The sequence below is a fragment of the Grammomys surdaster genome, unplaced genomic scaffold (assembly GCF_004785775.1).
Source record: "Grammomys surdaster isolate TR1022 unplaced genomic scaffold, NIH_TR_1.0 126048, whole genome shotgun sequence".
Taxonomy (NCBI): Eukaryota; Metazoa; Chordata; class Mammalia; order Rodentia; family Muridae; genus Grammomys; species Grammomys surdaster.
The window spans coordinates 1,938,033-1,955,522 of NW_021620860.1; the positions used below are offsets into that span (position 1 = coordinate 1,938,033).

General features: G+C 45.4%; 2 protein-coding genes and 2 non-coding genes across 4 annotated transcripts; all 4 read left to right on the forward strand.

The window, feature by feature from the left end:
• The first annotated feature begins 4,524 nt into the window (after positions 1-4,524).
• Positions 4,525-7,946, forward strand: Rpl23 (ribosomal protein L23). The gene is made up of 5 exons (XM_028755065.1): positions 4,525-4,569; positions 5,010-5,093; positions 5,433-5,561; positions 7,605-7,718; positions 7,814-7,946. The coding sequence occupies exons 1-5, from the start codon at positions 4,557-4,559 to the stop codon at positions 7,894-7,896; spliced, it is 423 nt and encodes a 140-aa protein (XP_028610898.1). The 5' UTR covers positions 4,525-4,556; the 3' UTR covers positions 7,897-7,946.
• Positions 5,124-5,259, forward strand: LOC114610592. Its single transcript, XR_003709706.1, has one exon. It is a non-coding gene; the product is annotated as a small nucleolar RNA SNORA21 (small nucleolar RNA).
• A 2,318-nt stretch (positions 7,947-10,264) lies between the features above and the next one.
• CUNH17orf98 (chromosome unknown C17orf98 homolog) lies at positions 10,265-13,791 on the forward strand. The gene is made up of 3 exons (XM_028754968.1): positions 10,265-10,532; positions 12,637-12,736; positions 13,535-13,791. The coding sequence occupies exons 1-3, from the start codon at positions 10,326-10,328 to the stop codon at positions 13,693-13,695; spliced, it is 468 nt and encodes a 155-aa protein (XP_028610801.1). The 5' UTR covers positions 10,265-10,325; the 3' UTR covers positions 13,696-13,791.
• Positions 13,792-15,000: 1,209 nt separating this feature from the next.
• On the forward strand, positions 15,001-15,072 carry Trnac-gca. Its single transcript has one exon. It is a non-coding gene; the product is annotated as a tRNA-Cys (tRNA).
• The last annotated feature ends 2,418 nt before the right edge of the window (positions 15,073-17,490 follow it).

Consider the following 17,490-nt stretch of genomic DNA (forward strand, 5'->3'; position numbering starts at 1 on the left):
ACTGGAAATATAATAAAATAATTTCAAGTGATATCTAATTTAAACATAAAATAAATAAATCTTAAAAAAAAAAAAAGGAAGAAGAAGAGACCAACATCACTGAAGTGAAACCTTTGTGGTACTAGGAAAATTGACGCTGGTTAGCTGGAGCTAGGAAATTAATGGTGATTAAGAAGAGACCAGCATCACTGAGGTGAAATCTTCTGGAAAGTGTTTCCTCAAAGCACAGAGGAGTTGTGTTTCAGAGGCAGCCACATTGTATCTCGTGTTGGCAGCCAGACTTGGTAATTATAAGAGCCACCTGGTTTTTAAAACCATTTACTGGTTTTGAAGGCATGAAGGGTCATGGAGATCAGCTGACACTTGGCACTGTGAGAGGCCAGGAGAGGCCTTCTGTGAAGGTGCAGCCTCAGCAGCAGTCGAAGATCCAGGACTGAAGGGGTCATGCAGAGAAGTTGAGGTTTGGCACTGTGAAGAGAGCCTATGAGAGGCTATTGGTGAAAGTACTGCTTAGCTACAGCCAGGGCCCCAGCAGGTTTTGGAGATGTCAGTATCATGAGATGACCACCAAAAACAGCAGCAGTTGTGGATTGGCGCCTAGAAGACAAGCTGTGTGTGCTGCAGAGAGCAGGACTGGAGAAGGGACCCAAGCCCTTTGGTTGGTCTGGAAGGAACTTACTCTGTAGATCAGGCTGGCTTTGAACTCAGAACTCTACCTGCCTCTGCCTCCTGAGGACTGGGATTGCAGGCATGCACCACCATGGCTCTGCCGCTCACCATTTTTAATGATCCTTGTAGAAGCAATAGTAAGACAATTGGTTGAAATCATTCATTTGTTTGTTGTTTGTGCTGGGATTAAAGGCATGTTCCACCGCTGCTAAAAGCTGGGTGGTGGACGTTTTCATGGCATACACCAAAAAAAACTACCAAATACATTAGATTTAGACAATTTGTTTTTTTGTTTGTTTGTTTGTTTGTTTTTGGTTTTTCGAGACAGGGTTTCTCTGTGTAGCCCTGGCTGTCCTGGAACTCACTCTGTAGAGTAGGCTGGCCTCAAACTCAGAAATCTGTCTGCTTCTGCCTCCCAAGCGCTGGGATTAAAGGCGTGTGCCACCACTGCCCAGCATACATACACCTTTAATCCAAGTACTTGGGAAGCAGAGGCAGGTGGGTCTCTAAGAGTTCTAGGACAGTCTGGTCAGCATGGTGGGTTCCAGAAACAACCAGAGCCACATAGTAAGACCACGTCTAGAAAATATATGAATAAGTAAGTAAACAATGAATTGATTTAAGGACTATAAAAATTGGGATTGGAGTGATGGCTCAGGGGTTAGGATTTCTTGTTGCTCTTCCAAAGGACTCAAGACTACATAGAGAAACCCTGTCTTGAAAATTTGAAATAATGATGATATGATGGTGGTGGTGGTGGTGGTGGTGGTGGTGGTAGTGATGATGATGATATTACAGAGATAGGTAGATCCCTGGGCTAGACATAGACAGTCTAGTGGTAACCTCCAGACCAATAAAAGAGTCTGTCTTGGGCCCATGAGATGGCTTGTCTGGTAAAGTCATCTACTGCTCAAACCTAGGGACCTGAGTTTGATCCCTGAAACCTACACAATAAAGAAGAGAACTAACTCAAGTTGTCCTCTGACCTTCCACACACACCTGTCTATGAACTCAAATGGCAGGATTCCTCCAATAGGGAAATAAACAAGCCAAAAGAAAGTGTTGGGGACTGGAGAAATGGCTCAGTGGATAAGATCACCTACTGCACTGGTAGAAGACAGATGGGGTCTTCAGTAGCCACAAGGTGACTGCTACAGATAGACTGTTATAGATGGACAACTATCTATAACTCCAATTTAGTGGATCTGATGCCCTCTTCTGGTCTATGTGTGCTTCTACACACATAGACAAAACATTTCTACACATAAAATACAAAAATAAATAAATAAGCAAATAAGTGAGAAAGCAAGTCAAGTCTCTTGAGGTTCTCTGTGCTAAGATCATCTGGGTTCAGGGTTCTGGATTTTCCTGGTCCCACGGAGAAACAGCACCCTGTATTCCAGCCTCAGCTCCTGTCGAAAAGGCAAGACACGGAGAAAGGAACCCTGCATTATTTGGTCAGAGTTGAAGTAAAAGAATAGAAAGACATAAAATCAGGTTACAGAGTACATTTTTATTTTGATGAATGTTCTTACTTAGGAAATTAAGGCCAGGTAGTGGTGGGGTGTGATTTTGATCTCTGTACTAGAGAAGCAGAGGCAGGCAGTTCTCTGAATTGGAGGCCAGCCTGGTCTACAAAGGGAGTTTCAGGACAGCCAGTGCTACACAGGGAAACTCTGTCTCTAATTAATTAATTAATTAATTAAATTCTTTCCAAAGAAATTCATCTAGATGAGAGTAGTGATTCATCTTCAAAGTCCAGTGAAATAAAAACTCTGGGAAGGATTTCACAAAACATTCAAGTAAAGCACAGAATAAAGCCAGGAGGAAGAGGTGGTGTGAAGAGGCAGAGAATTTCTTTACCTGGGTCACTGGCCATTCTATGCAAGTGCAGATGAGTTAGGAGAATTCATTAACAGGGGTATTGACAATCAAGCAAGTTGGCTGTGCTGTGCCCCTGTGTCACATCTTTAGTTTGCTCCTGTCTTTTCTTTCCTTCTTCTTCTTCTTCTTCATTTTTTTTAGACAGAGAATTGCAGGGTAGCTCAAACTGGATTCAAACTCCCTACAACACTCCTTTCTCTGCCTTCCAAATGCTGCCACAACTGTTTATTTTAAATTTTACCATTGTTGTTTATATGAATATATTATGTGTGTATAGGCACATGTACCATGCCATGCATGGGGTCAGAGGACAACTTTATGGAATTGGTTCTGTCCTTCAACCTTTATAAGGGTTCTGGGAATCAAATTCAGTGGTCTAGCTGACAAAGCAAGTGCCTTTACTCATGGGGGCATTTTTCTAGCCATGATTTCACACACACACACACACACACACACACACACACACACACACAGAGTAAAATGAAATGTCACACTTTTTTTTTTCCAGTGTTGGGGACTGGGCCTAAAATCTTGTATATGTTGTCTGTTGGTGGCTACAGCAGCCTACATTTTCAATCCCAGCACTTGAGAGGCAGAGGCAGGTGAATGTTTGAGTTTGAGGCCAGCATGGTTTACAGGGGTAGTTCCAGGACAGCCCCAGCTACACAGAGAAACCCTGTCTCAAAAAAACAAAAAATCTTGCATATGTTAGACATGCATTCCACTACTGAGAGACATCCCTAGCCCCTTTTCAGATAGGGTCTCTACATCGTTCAGGGTGGCCTTGAACTTGGTATAGCATCTGAATAGTTGAGATGACAAACCATTAGGCACCAGTGTTTCTATTGCAATCTATCTCTTCACCACTCCACACATTACTGTCCTTTCTTCATAATACTTTGCCCCATTTAACAAACTATATGCTGGAACTCTCACAATTATTCTTATTATTTAGTATCTATTACCTGCCTCCAACCTCTACCATGGCAGAGTAAAATCCATAAAGGCAAGAATAATGCTCTATTTTATCCTCTCATGTAATCTGGAGAGAATCAGGCCAAAAGGTATTCAACACACATTTGAATGAATGTATCAACAGAAGGAAAGAGGCTAGGGAAATAGAGAGAGGTTGAGGGAGTAAAGGGGACAATTAATATTAATAAATTAAAGCATGTCTATCTTGATTATACTATAAGCAAACATAAACTATGTTTACGAAACATAGTTTATATGAAACGTTTTATGAAACGTTACACATCTTTAAGAAGCAACAGTGCCAGTCAATCGTTCACTGATAGCTGGGGGATAAGTTTGAGAATAATTAATAATAAGCCACTGAGTGGTTCTCTGACCGGCTGTGTGAATGTCAACAAAGTATTGTTAATTCTAAGAAGTGTTATGGTTCCAAGCACACGTAATCATCTGTAGAGCTCCACTTAATTTCTCCTTAGATAAATGAAACCATTCTGAGCTTGCTCTTGCCCCATCTCTGTCTGTTCTTCGGGAACCCTTACAGAGGAATTTATTTTTATTTATGTATTCATTTGTTTTGAGAAAGGATCTCATGGGTAGCTCAGGTGACGTCGAAATCGCGGCAATCCTGCTTCAGCCCCCAAAATGCCGGGATTATCGGCGAGAACAACCACGCCCGCAGCAAGAATTAGTTTTGAATTCCTGTCACTCAGAGAAGGGCTTAGCAACAGAGCTCAAAAGAAGGTGTTAAGCAAATTTAAAAAGACAAAAAGGCAATGTGTCTATATCGCCAATTACTTCCGAGGCGTTGGGAAGAGACCCAAAATTACTCGCGACTCCACAGCTCAAACGCAGCTTTCACAGCCAGGGCTGACCCAGAGGCCCAGGACTTTTGCGTCATATAGCTGCGACCAGGGGGGAGGGAGGCTGGCTTGAGGATCCGGTCACATGGCTGAGTGGGCGGGGCCTCCAGTTCATATCCCAGTGTCCCTTGTACTAACTTCCTTTCTGACTCTTTCCGGACACTCAAGATGTCGAAGCGAGGTGAGGATTTTGGGTTTCGGGATCTGCGGCCATCCACCGCGCAGGGCGGACGGCCCGTTCCTTGGCGACGGCCCCCGGCGGCGGTGATAGTTTGCAGTCTCCGGGCCGGAGAGCGAGAAGATGGGGCACTGCAGAGGCTCAGGGAGAGCATCGACATTGGAGGGCGGCAGAGTTGGCATTGAGCTGGTAGGAGCGGAGCATGGGGCCGAACGGAGGCCGTGGAGTCGGCCTGCTTTGGACCAGATTGGGCGTCCTCTGCGGTCCCCCGCCTTGCCGTATAGATAACGTTTGTACAAATGGAGACGTAGTTGGAGTCGGCCAGGTTCTGTGACAAGTGGTCGGGGAAAGGCTAGTCTTTGTAAAGCTTGTGCAGTGGGTTAGAGTTTGGAACTGTGAGACGAACTGGGGTCCCCTTATCCTGTTTGTTTTCTTCCCCGCAGGACGTGGTGGGTCCTCCGGAGCGAAATTCCGGATTTCCCTGGGTCTTCCGGTAGGAGCTGTGATCAACTGTGCTGACAACACAGGTGAGGCCTGTGGCTGCGTCCTGCCACGATCCCCTTTTAAAAGCACTCAGTGGGCCTTTTGCTGGTGACCCACTGAGCCGTCAAGAAGGGGCAGAGTGAAAACACCACTTTTGGGTGAAGTGGCAACGTGTTGTGTTGTTTAACTTCAATCGGTGTTGTGACAAGACTGCTTGCAAGCCCGATGAGTGGGCTTGGGAAGCATTTACAAAAACACTTGTTTTGTTGGTTTGCTTGTGTTTCTGCTTTCTGAGACCGAGTTACTTGGTGTGTAGCCCAGGCTCTCCCCATATTGGCAGTACTTCCATCTCATGCAAAATTAATTTTTGTTGTTTTCTATAGGAGCCAAAAACTTGTATATCATCTCTGTGAAGGGAATCAAGGGACGGCTGAACAGACTTCCTGCTGCTGGTGTGGGCGACATGGTGATGGCCACAGTTAAGAAAGGCAAACCAGAACTAAGAAAAAAGGGTGAGTTGGGAGGAAGAGTGAAGTTCTCTAGGCATTAGAAGATGGGATGTTAATTCTTGGCTGTCAAGGCCCCCAAATAACACATTTGAGAGGCTGTGAGATGGATACCTCTGCTCCTGCTGTCTGAGACAGGTTTGATTGGGGTCTCGGTGTTGGGCTTAGGGTCTTTTTTTCAGGTGTCTTGCTGTTTAGTCTCCCACTCACCTGGCTAAGTTCTTCCTTCAGTAAAAGACTACTAGAAAAGATCTCCAGTTGTTGTCTGTATCCCTAATTTAATTGTCAGTTAGCTGGCAGTGCTAATGGGTTTATTTGTGTGTGTTACTATCTGAACAACTGGAAGCAAGCACGCCGTGTGTCACCAGAGGCATGTTTCCCCTTGTGATGCACACTACTGGGAGCTGACTATTGGCTAACTACTCTGCCGTGTGTGCCCATCAGATAGATGAATTTAAAAGGACAGACCTCAGAACCTCTCCCTTGGGTGATATGACTGTGGAACTCTTTCATGGAGGATCTCACCCAAGGCTTGGCTGGCCTTGAGCTTAGACCTACCAGACACAGCTTCCCAAGTGCTGGGTGCTATCAGGCACTGTCCTTTTCCAGAGATGGGGTTGTGTTTCGTAGCAACACTTCTTTCATAAGTGCCAGTGTGCTCAGCTCACTGTTCCCCTTTAACACCACTTGAGGGAATGGTTATACTGTGGCTAAACTGACCCTAATGTGGTTAGACAGGGATGGGTCTTCTCAGAACACTTCTAGGGCCTGTTTGGTGGCTCAGGAAGCTGTCAGAGAAGAGCAGAGCATGGCCCCCCTACCTTGTGGTATGATAACAGCTCCATGTACTGTTGTCTCCAGTGGTGGGGATATATCTTAGTGTGTCAGGTGACAGGCTTGGTCAGTATTCGTTCTGATATGTGGCTTTGAAGGTAGTCTGTAGTCTGGTTCTTAACTACCTTTAAACAGGTAGTTTAAAGAGGATAGGTGGTACCAGACTTAACTCCAGCTGTTCTGGAGATTGTAAGTTCAAGGCTTACCTGAGTAAATGGTGCACCATTTGGCCTAGTGTGCAAGGCCTTGCTCAGTCCCTAAGACAGAAGTTCTTGTGGGTGCTAGTGAGACCCCCAGCTGCCAGCTCTTAGACCTTCATGCTATGTGTCCTGTCTGACTTCAGTAGGCCCCAAAGTGGTCTTGAAATTTTTTCCTGTATTAATGGCCATTATCATGTGGAGACTCTGTAAGCAGCTAGTAGATGTTCAAATCATTTTAAGTGGTTGTACAGTTTTCTAAATAGTCTCTGTAGCATTGGCTGTTTAGTTCTGTTTTGATACATTAAAACAACATATAATAGGTAGTTCCTTAATAATGCATACTTTTTAAATGCAAGTCCACTTTCAGAGTGATTTAATATTGGACAACTTGCCGGGGAGTGGTGGCCCTCGCCTTTAATCCCAGCACTTGGGAGGCAGAGGCAGGTGGATTTCTGAGTTCGAGGATAGCCAGGGCTATATAGAGAAACCCTGTCTGGAACACACACACACACACATACACACACCCCCCAAAAAAACTTGGGCAAAGTCAAAGTTTAAAACTTTATAAATGGAACTGCCTCATCAGTAGGCACAGTAACAATGCTGTCTGTAGAGAGCGATACACAGCAAACAATAGTAATGGCTTTTGAGTGTTTGGTTGGCAAACAAGGTGCTATATGTAGAATCTGACACTTGGAAATACAATTTTATTCAATGTAGTTAACATTTGTAGATGAAAGTATGTGTAATTTGTAGGGCAAGCCCTATCAGTTGGGCTGTAGATATGTGGGTAGATGTGACAAGCAAATGGTGCTTACATTATATTTTTAAATTATCCTTGGAAAGGAACATGCTTCTATTTTTGTACAAAAACAGCCAATGAAGGGGTGTTGGGTGTTTGCACTAATTCTTATCCTTGCCGGCAGGTAATGGAAACCGCATGGTGAGTGAACGTTGTGTGGAGAGGTTTTCCTGCTTAGTTAATAACTGCTGCCCTTTTCTTTTTTGTCCTTAGTACATCCAGCAGTGGTGATTCGACAACGAAAGTCATATCGAAGAAAAGATGGGGTGTTTCTGTATTTTGAAGATAATGCGGGGGTCATAGTAAACAATAAAGGGGAGATGAAAGGTAGGAGGAGATTTAAGCCATCACTGCATGTCTCTGCTGGGTGACTCTAGGAGCACAGACGAGGACCCTGTCTGACCTGTCTTTTCTCCTTGCAGGTTCTGCTATCACAGGTCCAGTTGCAAAGGAGTGTGCAGACTTGTGGCCCAGGATTGCATCCAATGCAGGCAGCATTGCCTGAGTCTCCAGTGTATTTGTAAAATATATTCATTAAAGTCTTTGCTCTGAGAACTGGTCTTCTTGACACCTTTACCAGTATCAGCTTTGCAGAAGGAAACTTGTAAATTTCAGCTCTGGGTGTGACCTTGCAAAACTTTACCTTCCAGATTAAGTAAGGATTATCTTTAGGGGCTGATGGATCTATAAAGACCATTCATTAGCTGTTTTCGAGAGGACAGGGGGTCCATGTCTCAGTGCCCATATGGTGACTAACTCCAGTTGGAAAAAAAAAAAATCAAGGCCCTCTTAGGTTCCTCCTGGGCCCAGGCACATGGTATGCAGATAAACATACAAGCAAAAAATGCCTGTGCAATAAATTGTCTTTGTGTTTCGGGTCCCTAAAGTAAATTGTGGTGTTCATCCTTATAATAAATGGCTGTGTGAGTGTGCTTCAGGGAGAAGCTTTGGAAACAACCTAATGTGAACCTGGGTGACTGCCTCACTAGAGGGGTGCTGGGTTGTGCTCCAGTGCACATACTTAGGTAATGTGGTCACCTAGCCAGGGGTAACCTTGCCATGGATTGGCTCAGGTACCTTTTAGTTTTCATTTATATGAGTGCACTATAGCTGTCTTCCGACAGACCACAAGAGTGAGTCAGATCCCATTACAGGTGGCTGTGAGCTTTGGGGTTGCTGGGACTTGAACTCTGGACCTCTGGAAGAGCAGTCAGTGTTCCTAACCGATGGAAAATGGTGTCCCTAGAACAAAGTTTGTATAGAAAGCAGTCCCTGCATGGTGTCCGTCTACCTAGCAGGCATCTCTGTGTTTGGGGCCAGCCTGGTCATGAGTCGTGCACTATTTTTTTAGCCACTTTTGTCCTTTTTTTTTTTTTGGTTTTGGTTTTTCAAGACAGGGTTTCTCTGTATAGCCCGGTCTGTCCTCGAAATACACCTGCCTCTGCGCTGGGATGAAAGGCGTGCGCCACCACCTTTGTCTTTAATAAGAGATCTACCTGCTTCTGCTGGGTTTGTGTGTGGGTGCTGGGTTGTGTATACCATCCCTGTGTACAGTGCCCTTGGCCCAGAGGAAGTCAGATCCTCTATAGAGTTACAGGTGGCATTTGAGCCTCGTGTCCTCTAGAGAGTAAGCAGTGTTCTCTCCCTAGTGCTGGGATTTCTAGATCTATACCGACAAACTTTCCTATTGACTATCAGGCTTTGTACCTTTTAGTTTTCAGGATAGGGTTTCTCTAACAGCCCTGGCTGTTCCGGAAATCTTTAGATGAGGCTGGTCTTTATCTCCCCTGTGCTAGGATAAAAGGCATGAACATAAAGTCCTTAGCTGTGCTGCAAGCCAGCAGTCAGTACATGTTTGAGGACCTACTGGACAAAGCAACCAAGTGAGGGTGCTGAGTAAAGAGCTGGTTCCAGATGTGGCAAAATGCCTGTAATAGCAACAGTGGGAGCTATCAGAAACTTGAGGCTAGCCTGGACTACCTAAAATGGTTTCCTAAGTTTTAGAGGGACCAGGGATTCTGGTTCTAGGTTCTACAACTAGACTTGGTCAATTAGGGGTAGAGAAGGGGGGCAATCTGAGCTAGATCAAATTGTAGTTGAGGGTGGCTTTCAAGGCCACCATTTTCCAAGCACCAGGATTACAAGTGAGCCCCACCATGCCTGGTTTACAGAGTCCCTTCCAAACCATAGCTACCTACACTGAACTTAGGAGGGTTCTGAGAAGATTCCCTGAATTGTCAAGCCTAGATATTAACTTTTTGGGGGAGAGTCATCCAAGAAATTTAATAAAGCCTGAGCGTAAAAATTGGAGATGTTGGACTGCACTGTTTTGCAGAGAAACTGTTCCATTACCAGTTTTTGTTGGTTCGGTTTGACTTGGTGTAGCCCTGGCTGTCTTGGAACTACAGAGATCCACCTGCCCCTGCCTCTTATGGGCCGCTGCCCCTACCACCGGGTCCGTTACCACACAGCTCCCACTCGGGCACATCTGCACTCACATATAGAGTATGAAATGTTAAAGCCGGGCAGTGGTGGCGCACGCCTTTAATCCCAGCACTTGGGAGGCAGAGGCAGGCGGATTTCTGAGTTTGAGGGTACCCTGGTCTACAGAGTGAGTTCCAGGACAGCCAGGGCTATACAGAGAAACCCTGTCTCGAAAAAACAAAAAACAAAACGAAACATTAAGACGTGTGTGTAAGTGTAAGCAAAAGACTGCGGATGTAGTACGGTTTGATATAAAGTGCTTTCCTACTTCACACATGCATTAAATCCCACCCAGCATCACGATACGATGGGCGTGGTGGGGACCCTGAAATAACAATGGGGTTTATGTCTCAGGAAGGTAATTGACGGACGTAACAATGCTCAGTGAAGTCCCCATTTAAGGCTCTCTACCTCAGAAAGCCCTCAGACTCAGAGGCTGCAGTGGTAAGGATGGCTCGTTGTTATGACAGTCCTCTGCGACTCGAAAAAGCTTTTGTTTTGGATGGGGTGGCTGTGAGCACAATGGCCCAGGCCTACAGCATCTCCAGGCCCAAGCTGTGGTCGGCCATTCCGCCTTATAATCCTCAACTGGACCACCATACTCGTCGGTACTTCCGTAGTCGCGTAGTTCCGCCCATTTTGCGGAAAACTGATCAGGTAAGTGTGGGAGCATCCCGGAGCACCTGCGACTTCAGGCAGTCAACTCCCGGGGTTGGCCCTGGTGGCCCAGGACTTTGAAGTTTTGCATGCCTCTAATTCTGGGCCTTGTGCTGCAGTGGTCTGGGCACCGCTGAGGCTCGCACCCTGTGGCTATTTTGGTGAATTATTGAGAGGAGTAGCAGGATGAAGAGTGGTGATGCCGAGCTCAAGTCATTTCTACCCAGAACCCCACCCATTTACAGTTTCATTTCTTGTTTATGCGAGAGGAGGTTAGGACGCAAAGCCTACCTCTCCGAGCAAATAGATTTCTTTGTCTTTGTGACATCACAGGGTCGCTTAGCCGTGACCTCACTGCAGATATTCAAAACCCGCAGAAATTACCAGTGAGCTTTGTGAACCAAAGGGGATTGTGTTGACCTGGCGCCTAAGACAAGGAGATTGCCTTGTCCTATGTTGTCACAGTCACAGGGTTAAGGCTGGCTTGCACCTGTGAGCCCAAGGGAAGTGACTGCCCCATCTCTGCAGACATCCGTCTTCAGCAGTACTTACTTGCACAGGATCATAGTTCTCAGGCATTGACTGACAGTTCGTTTTCTCCCAACACTTTTTTTAAAATTTTTATTTACTTCTCATTTTGATGGAGTCTCCCTGTATCCCAAGCTGTCCTTGAACTCTTACTCTCACGTGATCCCCAGTCCAGTGACTGGGAATGGGGCCGAGGATGTAGCTTACTGGTAAAAGACCTGCCTCACACGTATGAGGTCAGGCACCACTCCCATAAAAACAAGACTAATGGCTGGGAATGCAGGGCTCCAACCCACATCACCTGCCATGCCTCCCGACACTTTTGCCTCTAGTATGTGTTGATTTCAGAGATCTGAAGGCAAAAAGGACCTCCAAGGTTGCAGTAGGAACGAATCTGGGGGATTTCTGTGGTCCATAACATTGTGTGTGCCTATATATGTACAGTGCCTGTGCATACATAATCTGTCTCCTTGTCACTTTGATAACAGGAGCCAGAGAGGTGTATGTCTAAGAGTGTCAGTATTTTGTTGTTGTTGTTGTTTTGTTTTGGAGCCACAGTTTGACTGTGTCCTCAGTTTAGTTTCTAACATGAAGCAATCCTTTTTCCTCTGCGTCCTGAAGGTTGGGATTAGTGGCTTATGACACCTACCTTGAATAGCATTTATTTAGTTATTTGTCTTTCTTCTCTTTCTTTCTTTCTTTCTTTCTTTCTTTCTTTCTTTCTTTCTTTCTTTCTTCCTTCCTTCCTTCCTTCCTTCCTTCCTTTCTTCCTTTCTTTCCTTCTTGCTCTCTTCCTTCCTTCCTTTCTTTCTCTCTTCCTTTCTCTTTCTTTGGTTTTATGAGACAAGGTTTCTCTGTGCATCTCTGGCATTCCTGAATTCACTCTGTAGACTAATCCTAAAACTCAGAGTTTTTCCTGCCTATTCTTCTGAGTGCTGGAATTAAAGCCCTGGGGCACTAGCACCTGGCTTTTTTGTTTTTGTTTTTTTTCAAATCATCAAAATCACCACCCATGCTGCATATTGTTATTTGAATGCAGATGTGAGAACAAGATATTTGAGCTGGGTGAGGTGGTGTATGCGCTTGAGAGAGGTGAGGGTGGGAGCAGAGGAGACAGTTCAAGGTCACCCTCAACTAAATAGGTTTAAGCCTTCCTTTGAGCTCCATGAGCCCCTCGTCTTGAGAAAAATAACCAACAATGTATAACAAAACAACGAAATATGGGTATTTAGCCTTTACTGTGGCAGGCCTTTTATCTAAAGTAAGTCACTTATAAAGTAAGTTATGAAATCCCATGGCAGCTTCCCAGTTGGTTACTGATGAGGAAAACTGAGGACAGAGAAGCTAAGTAATTGGCCTATGATCACACAGCTTGCTAATGGCAGTACTGGAGTTAGGATCCAGACTGTGTAGCAACAGAGTCTTTACCTGCCTGTCCCGATCATTAGCGTATATAATCTGTCTTTCAGTTTCTTCTGGCTCTGAACTCTCCCCTTCCCCAAAGAAGCCCCAGGAAGTTCACACCTCACTCCATGGGACATCAAAGCTGACGATCTTTTCTTTCCTTCATTTTCAGGACCATGGTGGCACTGGAAGGGATGGCTGGATGGTGGATTATTTCCACATTTTTGGTCAAGGACAAAGATATCTCAATAGGAGAAACTGGGCAGGAGCAGGCAAGTGCCACCTCACTGTCCATCCTCACATGGTCCTACCATGAAAAAAAAAAAAGTGAACCTCCGAGCTTAGAGAGGCAGTGCTACAGAGAGCTGTGGGTGGGGGAAGAGGGGTCAAGGACTGCATCCTGCCATAAGTGAGCAATAGCGGTGAGCGTGCCTACTCCTCACTCCTGAACACTTCCTATGTGTCTGGTCAGCCTCATTTTATCCCTGTGATACAATTCATCTGCTAGGCATGATTGTAAACTGATTTGCTGGGAAAAGTGAGATGGAGTTGGGCTTTACCTCTGTCCACTCTGAAGCCTGGTGTGTGTGTGTGTGTGTGTGTGTGTGTGTGTGTGTGGTGTCCTCCTCTACAGACACTCTGGCTCCTTGACCAGGCTTAGTTTAGTAGCTGTAGAAAAGGAAGGTTGGCTTTTCCTGGCGGGGACAATCTTCCTTCCATCCAACTCCACCACCTTTTGGACACACAATTACTATGAAGTCCTTTGCACCAAGTAATCAAATTGAGCTCACCTATTTTCTCCAGACAGGATAGCGGCAAAGGTAAATCCTTACATGGCCTGGAGTCAAGTCCAGATCCAGTACAGACGATTTGTGGTTCTCTTGTAGATTCACATGGGGTAGGGTTTGATTTCTAGGACATCTCTGTCTCCTGAACCTCACTGCCCTTGATTTCTTTCAAGGGGTTCAGGGTCCTGCTGTGGTGATGGGAGATACACTGACTCACTGGGTTTAAATGGGGAAGGCAAGAAGATGCTGCCAGTAGGCTCAGCCTCTCTCCTCTCCCCAAAGGACATTCCCTCCAGCAGGTGAGTGGTCATGACTACTACAATGCCAATCCGAAGGCCATCACCACAGGCTTAAATGGTCGATTCGGCTACCGCAGGAACACTCCAGCCCTCCGCCAGCATACCTCGGTGTTTGGAGAAGTCACGCCATTTCCAATTTTCTGAAGAGATTGCGTCCCAGGCCTTGGCCTGCATCTTCAAGACAGATATTTAGATGGACTGTCAATGATATTCTATATTTTTAAACATTGCATTTGTGTCTCCTGGTGTGCTCATTCTTTCCTGGGGTGGGAGGAGGGAACAAGTTGGTTTCTCTGCATCTCTGGAGAGGATGGAGAGGACCAAGGAAGCTTCTGTTTCCAGAATTTTGCCAGTGAGCTCCCTTGTTAGCTAGCACTCAACAAAGTCAGCTCTCAACAAAATGCTTCCCCAAGCATCAGTAGGCTCCTAGGTCAGAAGCTGGTCACTGTTGACATCAAGGACAGGGAAGGGAACAGTGTATGACAATCTGAGTTATATTCTCAGGACCCACAGGGTAGGAGGGTACTGACTACACAAATTGCCTTCTGACTTCTGCGTGTACTCTGTGACATGTGTATGGGCATATACATCCTCAAACCCAATTAAAATATAATTTAAAACAGACAAAAAGAAAATAAAAACAAATATAGCAGGCATAGGCAGAGGGTCCTCGAGGGGTATGATGACACATACTTGTAATCCCGTACTAAAGAGGTAGAAACAGGAAGACCTCCAAAAGCATGAAGCCAGCCTGGGTTACACAGCGAGTTCCAGCAAGTCAGCAAGGACTGTACAAAGACCCTGTATAACATCTAAAAAGAATATGATTTCCCTGAAATGATGTCATCCCCTATTTTAAAAACAAGCAAACAAACAAACTGACATTTTAAGTGTGTCTGGGAGTTTGGGTCTATAATTCCAGCTATCTGATGCTGAAGCAGAAGGGATCGAATGTTCATGGCTAGACATAGAAAGATATTGTCCAAATTAAAAAAAGGCAAGGGACACAAGATTATAGATAGGTAGTGGTGGTAAGAAAGCTTAGCTCGCATGTTTGAGAACTTAGATTCAATTTTTTTTTCTTAGATTCAATTTTTAGTCCAAAACCAAACAACAAAAAAGGCCCCAAACAAAAACAAAAAAGCGGACGCCATCTATCTCTTTTACCCACAATTCATTGGAGGGCCAGGGGTACAAGATGACCTTCTAGGGTACATATTAGCCCAAATCACAGCATTCTCTGTTCCCGATGTTAACTTTCTTTCCAACCAGTTATGTTTTCATGTCTCCACCCTGTTTCTTGGTGACCAGCAGAAAAGCCAATGCAGGTGGTGTATACAAAGGTGAGGCTTGAGAACACAGAGCTCCCCGGGGCATTTGTGTGGGTGGAACCAGTCCATAGTAGTGACTCACCATAAGTGGACAAGGAAGAGGACTACAACAAGATGAGGGGGTATAGCTCAGGGGTAGAGCATTTGACTGCAGATCAAGAGGTCCCCGATTCAAATCCGGGTGCCCCCTCCATGTTTTGTTTCCATAAGTGGGAGTAAGATTCAGTATCACTAGAGAGAACAAGCAACTTTTAGCCTGGTCCTCTTACATTTCAAGGGACCAGTAAACCAAAGTCACCATACACCTCCACTAGAGCATCAGTTACCATAAAGTCTTTGGGTTAGGGTTACAGCTCAGCAGTAGAGCAATAACCTATCTGTGTGAGGCCCTGGTTCAAGACTGGACCCTGGAGCCAGGTAGGCAGTGGTGGCACACACCTTTAATCCCAGCGCATGGGAGGCAGAGGCAGGCGGATTTCTGAGTTCGAGGCCAGTCTGGTCTACAGAGTGAGTTCCAGGACAGCCAGGGTTATACAGAGAAAGCCTACTCTGTCTTGGGGAGAAAAAAAGATTGGATCCTAGAAAACAGGAAGGTGATTTATAGCTAGTTCTTCCTTCTTTTTTTCTTCCTTCTTCCTTCTGCATTTTATTATTTATTTATTTAGAGACAGAGACTCACTGTGTAAGTCTTAGCTGTCTTGAAATTTGCTATTTAGGCCAGGCTGGTCTTAAACTTATAAAGATCCAACTGCCTTTTTTTTTTAATTAATCATTCTATATATTTATATCTCAAATGGCATTCCCCTTCCCAGTTACCCCTTCACAAGCCCCCCCATTCCACATCGGCCCTCTCCTCCCTCCCCTTTCCCTCTATGAGGGTGCTCCCCTACCCACCCAACCTCTCCCGCCCCACTGCTCCAGCATCCCCCTATGCTGGGGCATCAAATCTCCCTGGGACCAAGGGCCTCCCCTCCTGTTGATGTCAGACAAGGCCATCCTCTGCTACATATGTATCTGGAGCCATGAATCCCTCCCTGTACACTGCTTGGTTGGTGGTCTAGTCCCTGGGAGCACTGGATGGTCCAGCCAGCAGATGATGTTCTTCCTATGGGGTTGCAATTCCCCTCCACTCCTCCAGTCCTTCAGCCAGCTCCTCACCGGGATCGCTAAGCTCAGTCTGGTGGTTGGCTCCTCCAACTGCCTTTTATGTGTTAAGATTACAACTGTGCAGCCGGGCGGTGGTGGCGCACGCCTTTGATCCCAGCACTTGGGAGGCAGAGGCAGGCAGATTTCTCAGTTCGAGGCCAGCCTGGTCTACAGAGTGAGTTCCAGGACAGCCAGGGCTACACAGAGAAACCCTGTCTCGAAAAACCAAAAAAAAAAAAAAAAAATTGCAACTGTGCACCACCATCAATTTTTTAAAGTGTATGTGTCTGATGTATGTGTAGATACCCATGGAGGTAAGAAGAGGGTGCTGGATCCCCTGAAACTGGAGTTACAGGAAGTTGTGAGCTGCTTGAGCCATCCCTCAGGCCTTTCTAGGTATTTCTAAAAAGAAGTCTTAATTCCCAACCACAAACATGTAGCTATTTTTTTTTTAAATCCTTGTGATAAGAGTATTGTGATGTGGGCCGGGCAGTGGTGGCGCACGCCTTTAATCCCAGCACTTGGGAGGCAGAGGCAGGTGGATTTCTGAGTTCGAGGCCAGCCTGGTCTACAGAGTGAGTTCCAGGACAGCCAGGGCCACACAGAGAAACCCTGTCTTGAAAAACCAAAAAACAAAAAAGCAAAAAAACAAAACAAAAAAAAAAGAGTATTGTGATGTGGAGTTGGCTGACTTCAAATTCGTAGAGATCAGCCTGCTTCAGCCTCCAGAGTGCGAGGATTAAAGGCATGTACAATTAAACCAGGCCAAACTCTTTTATCAACCACATCCAGCTAGTTCAATTTTTAAAAAAATAATTTTATGTGTATGAGGGCTTTGCAATGAATATACGGTTGTACATCATTTGTGTAGCTGGTGGTCAGAGAGGCCAAAAGAGGGTGTGTGATCCACTAGAACTGGAACCACAGAAGGTGATGAGCCACTACGTAGGTACTAGAAATCAAACCACGCCTTTAATCCCAGCACTTGGGAGGCAGAGGCAGGCGGATTTCTGAGTTCGAGACCAGCCTGGTCTACAGAGTGAGTTCCAGGATAGCCAGGACTACACAGAGAAACCCTGTCTCGAAAAAACCAAAAAAAAAAAACCACAAGCGGGCCATAGTGTAATAAGTCTTTAGTTTCAGCACTCTAGGGACAGAAGCAGGTGGTATCTGTCTTTCTAAGTTCGAGGCCAGCCTGATCTACATTGTTCCCAGATAGCCAGGGCTTTATATAGAAAGACACCGTTTACGAAGCGATAAAATAAAATAAAATAAAATAAAATAATATAAAGCCAGGCGGTGGTGGCGCACGTCTTTAATCCCAGCACTTGGGAGGCAGAGACAGGCGGATTTCTGAGTTCGAGGCCAGCCTGGTCTACAGAGTGAGTTCCAGGACAGCCAGAACTACACAGAGAAACCCTGTCTCGAAAAAACCAAAAAAAAAAAAAAAAAAAAAAAAAAA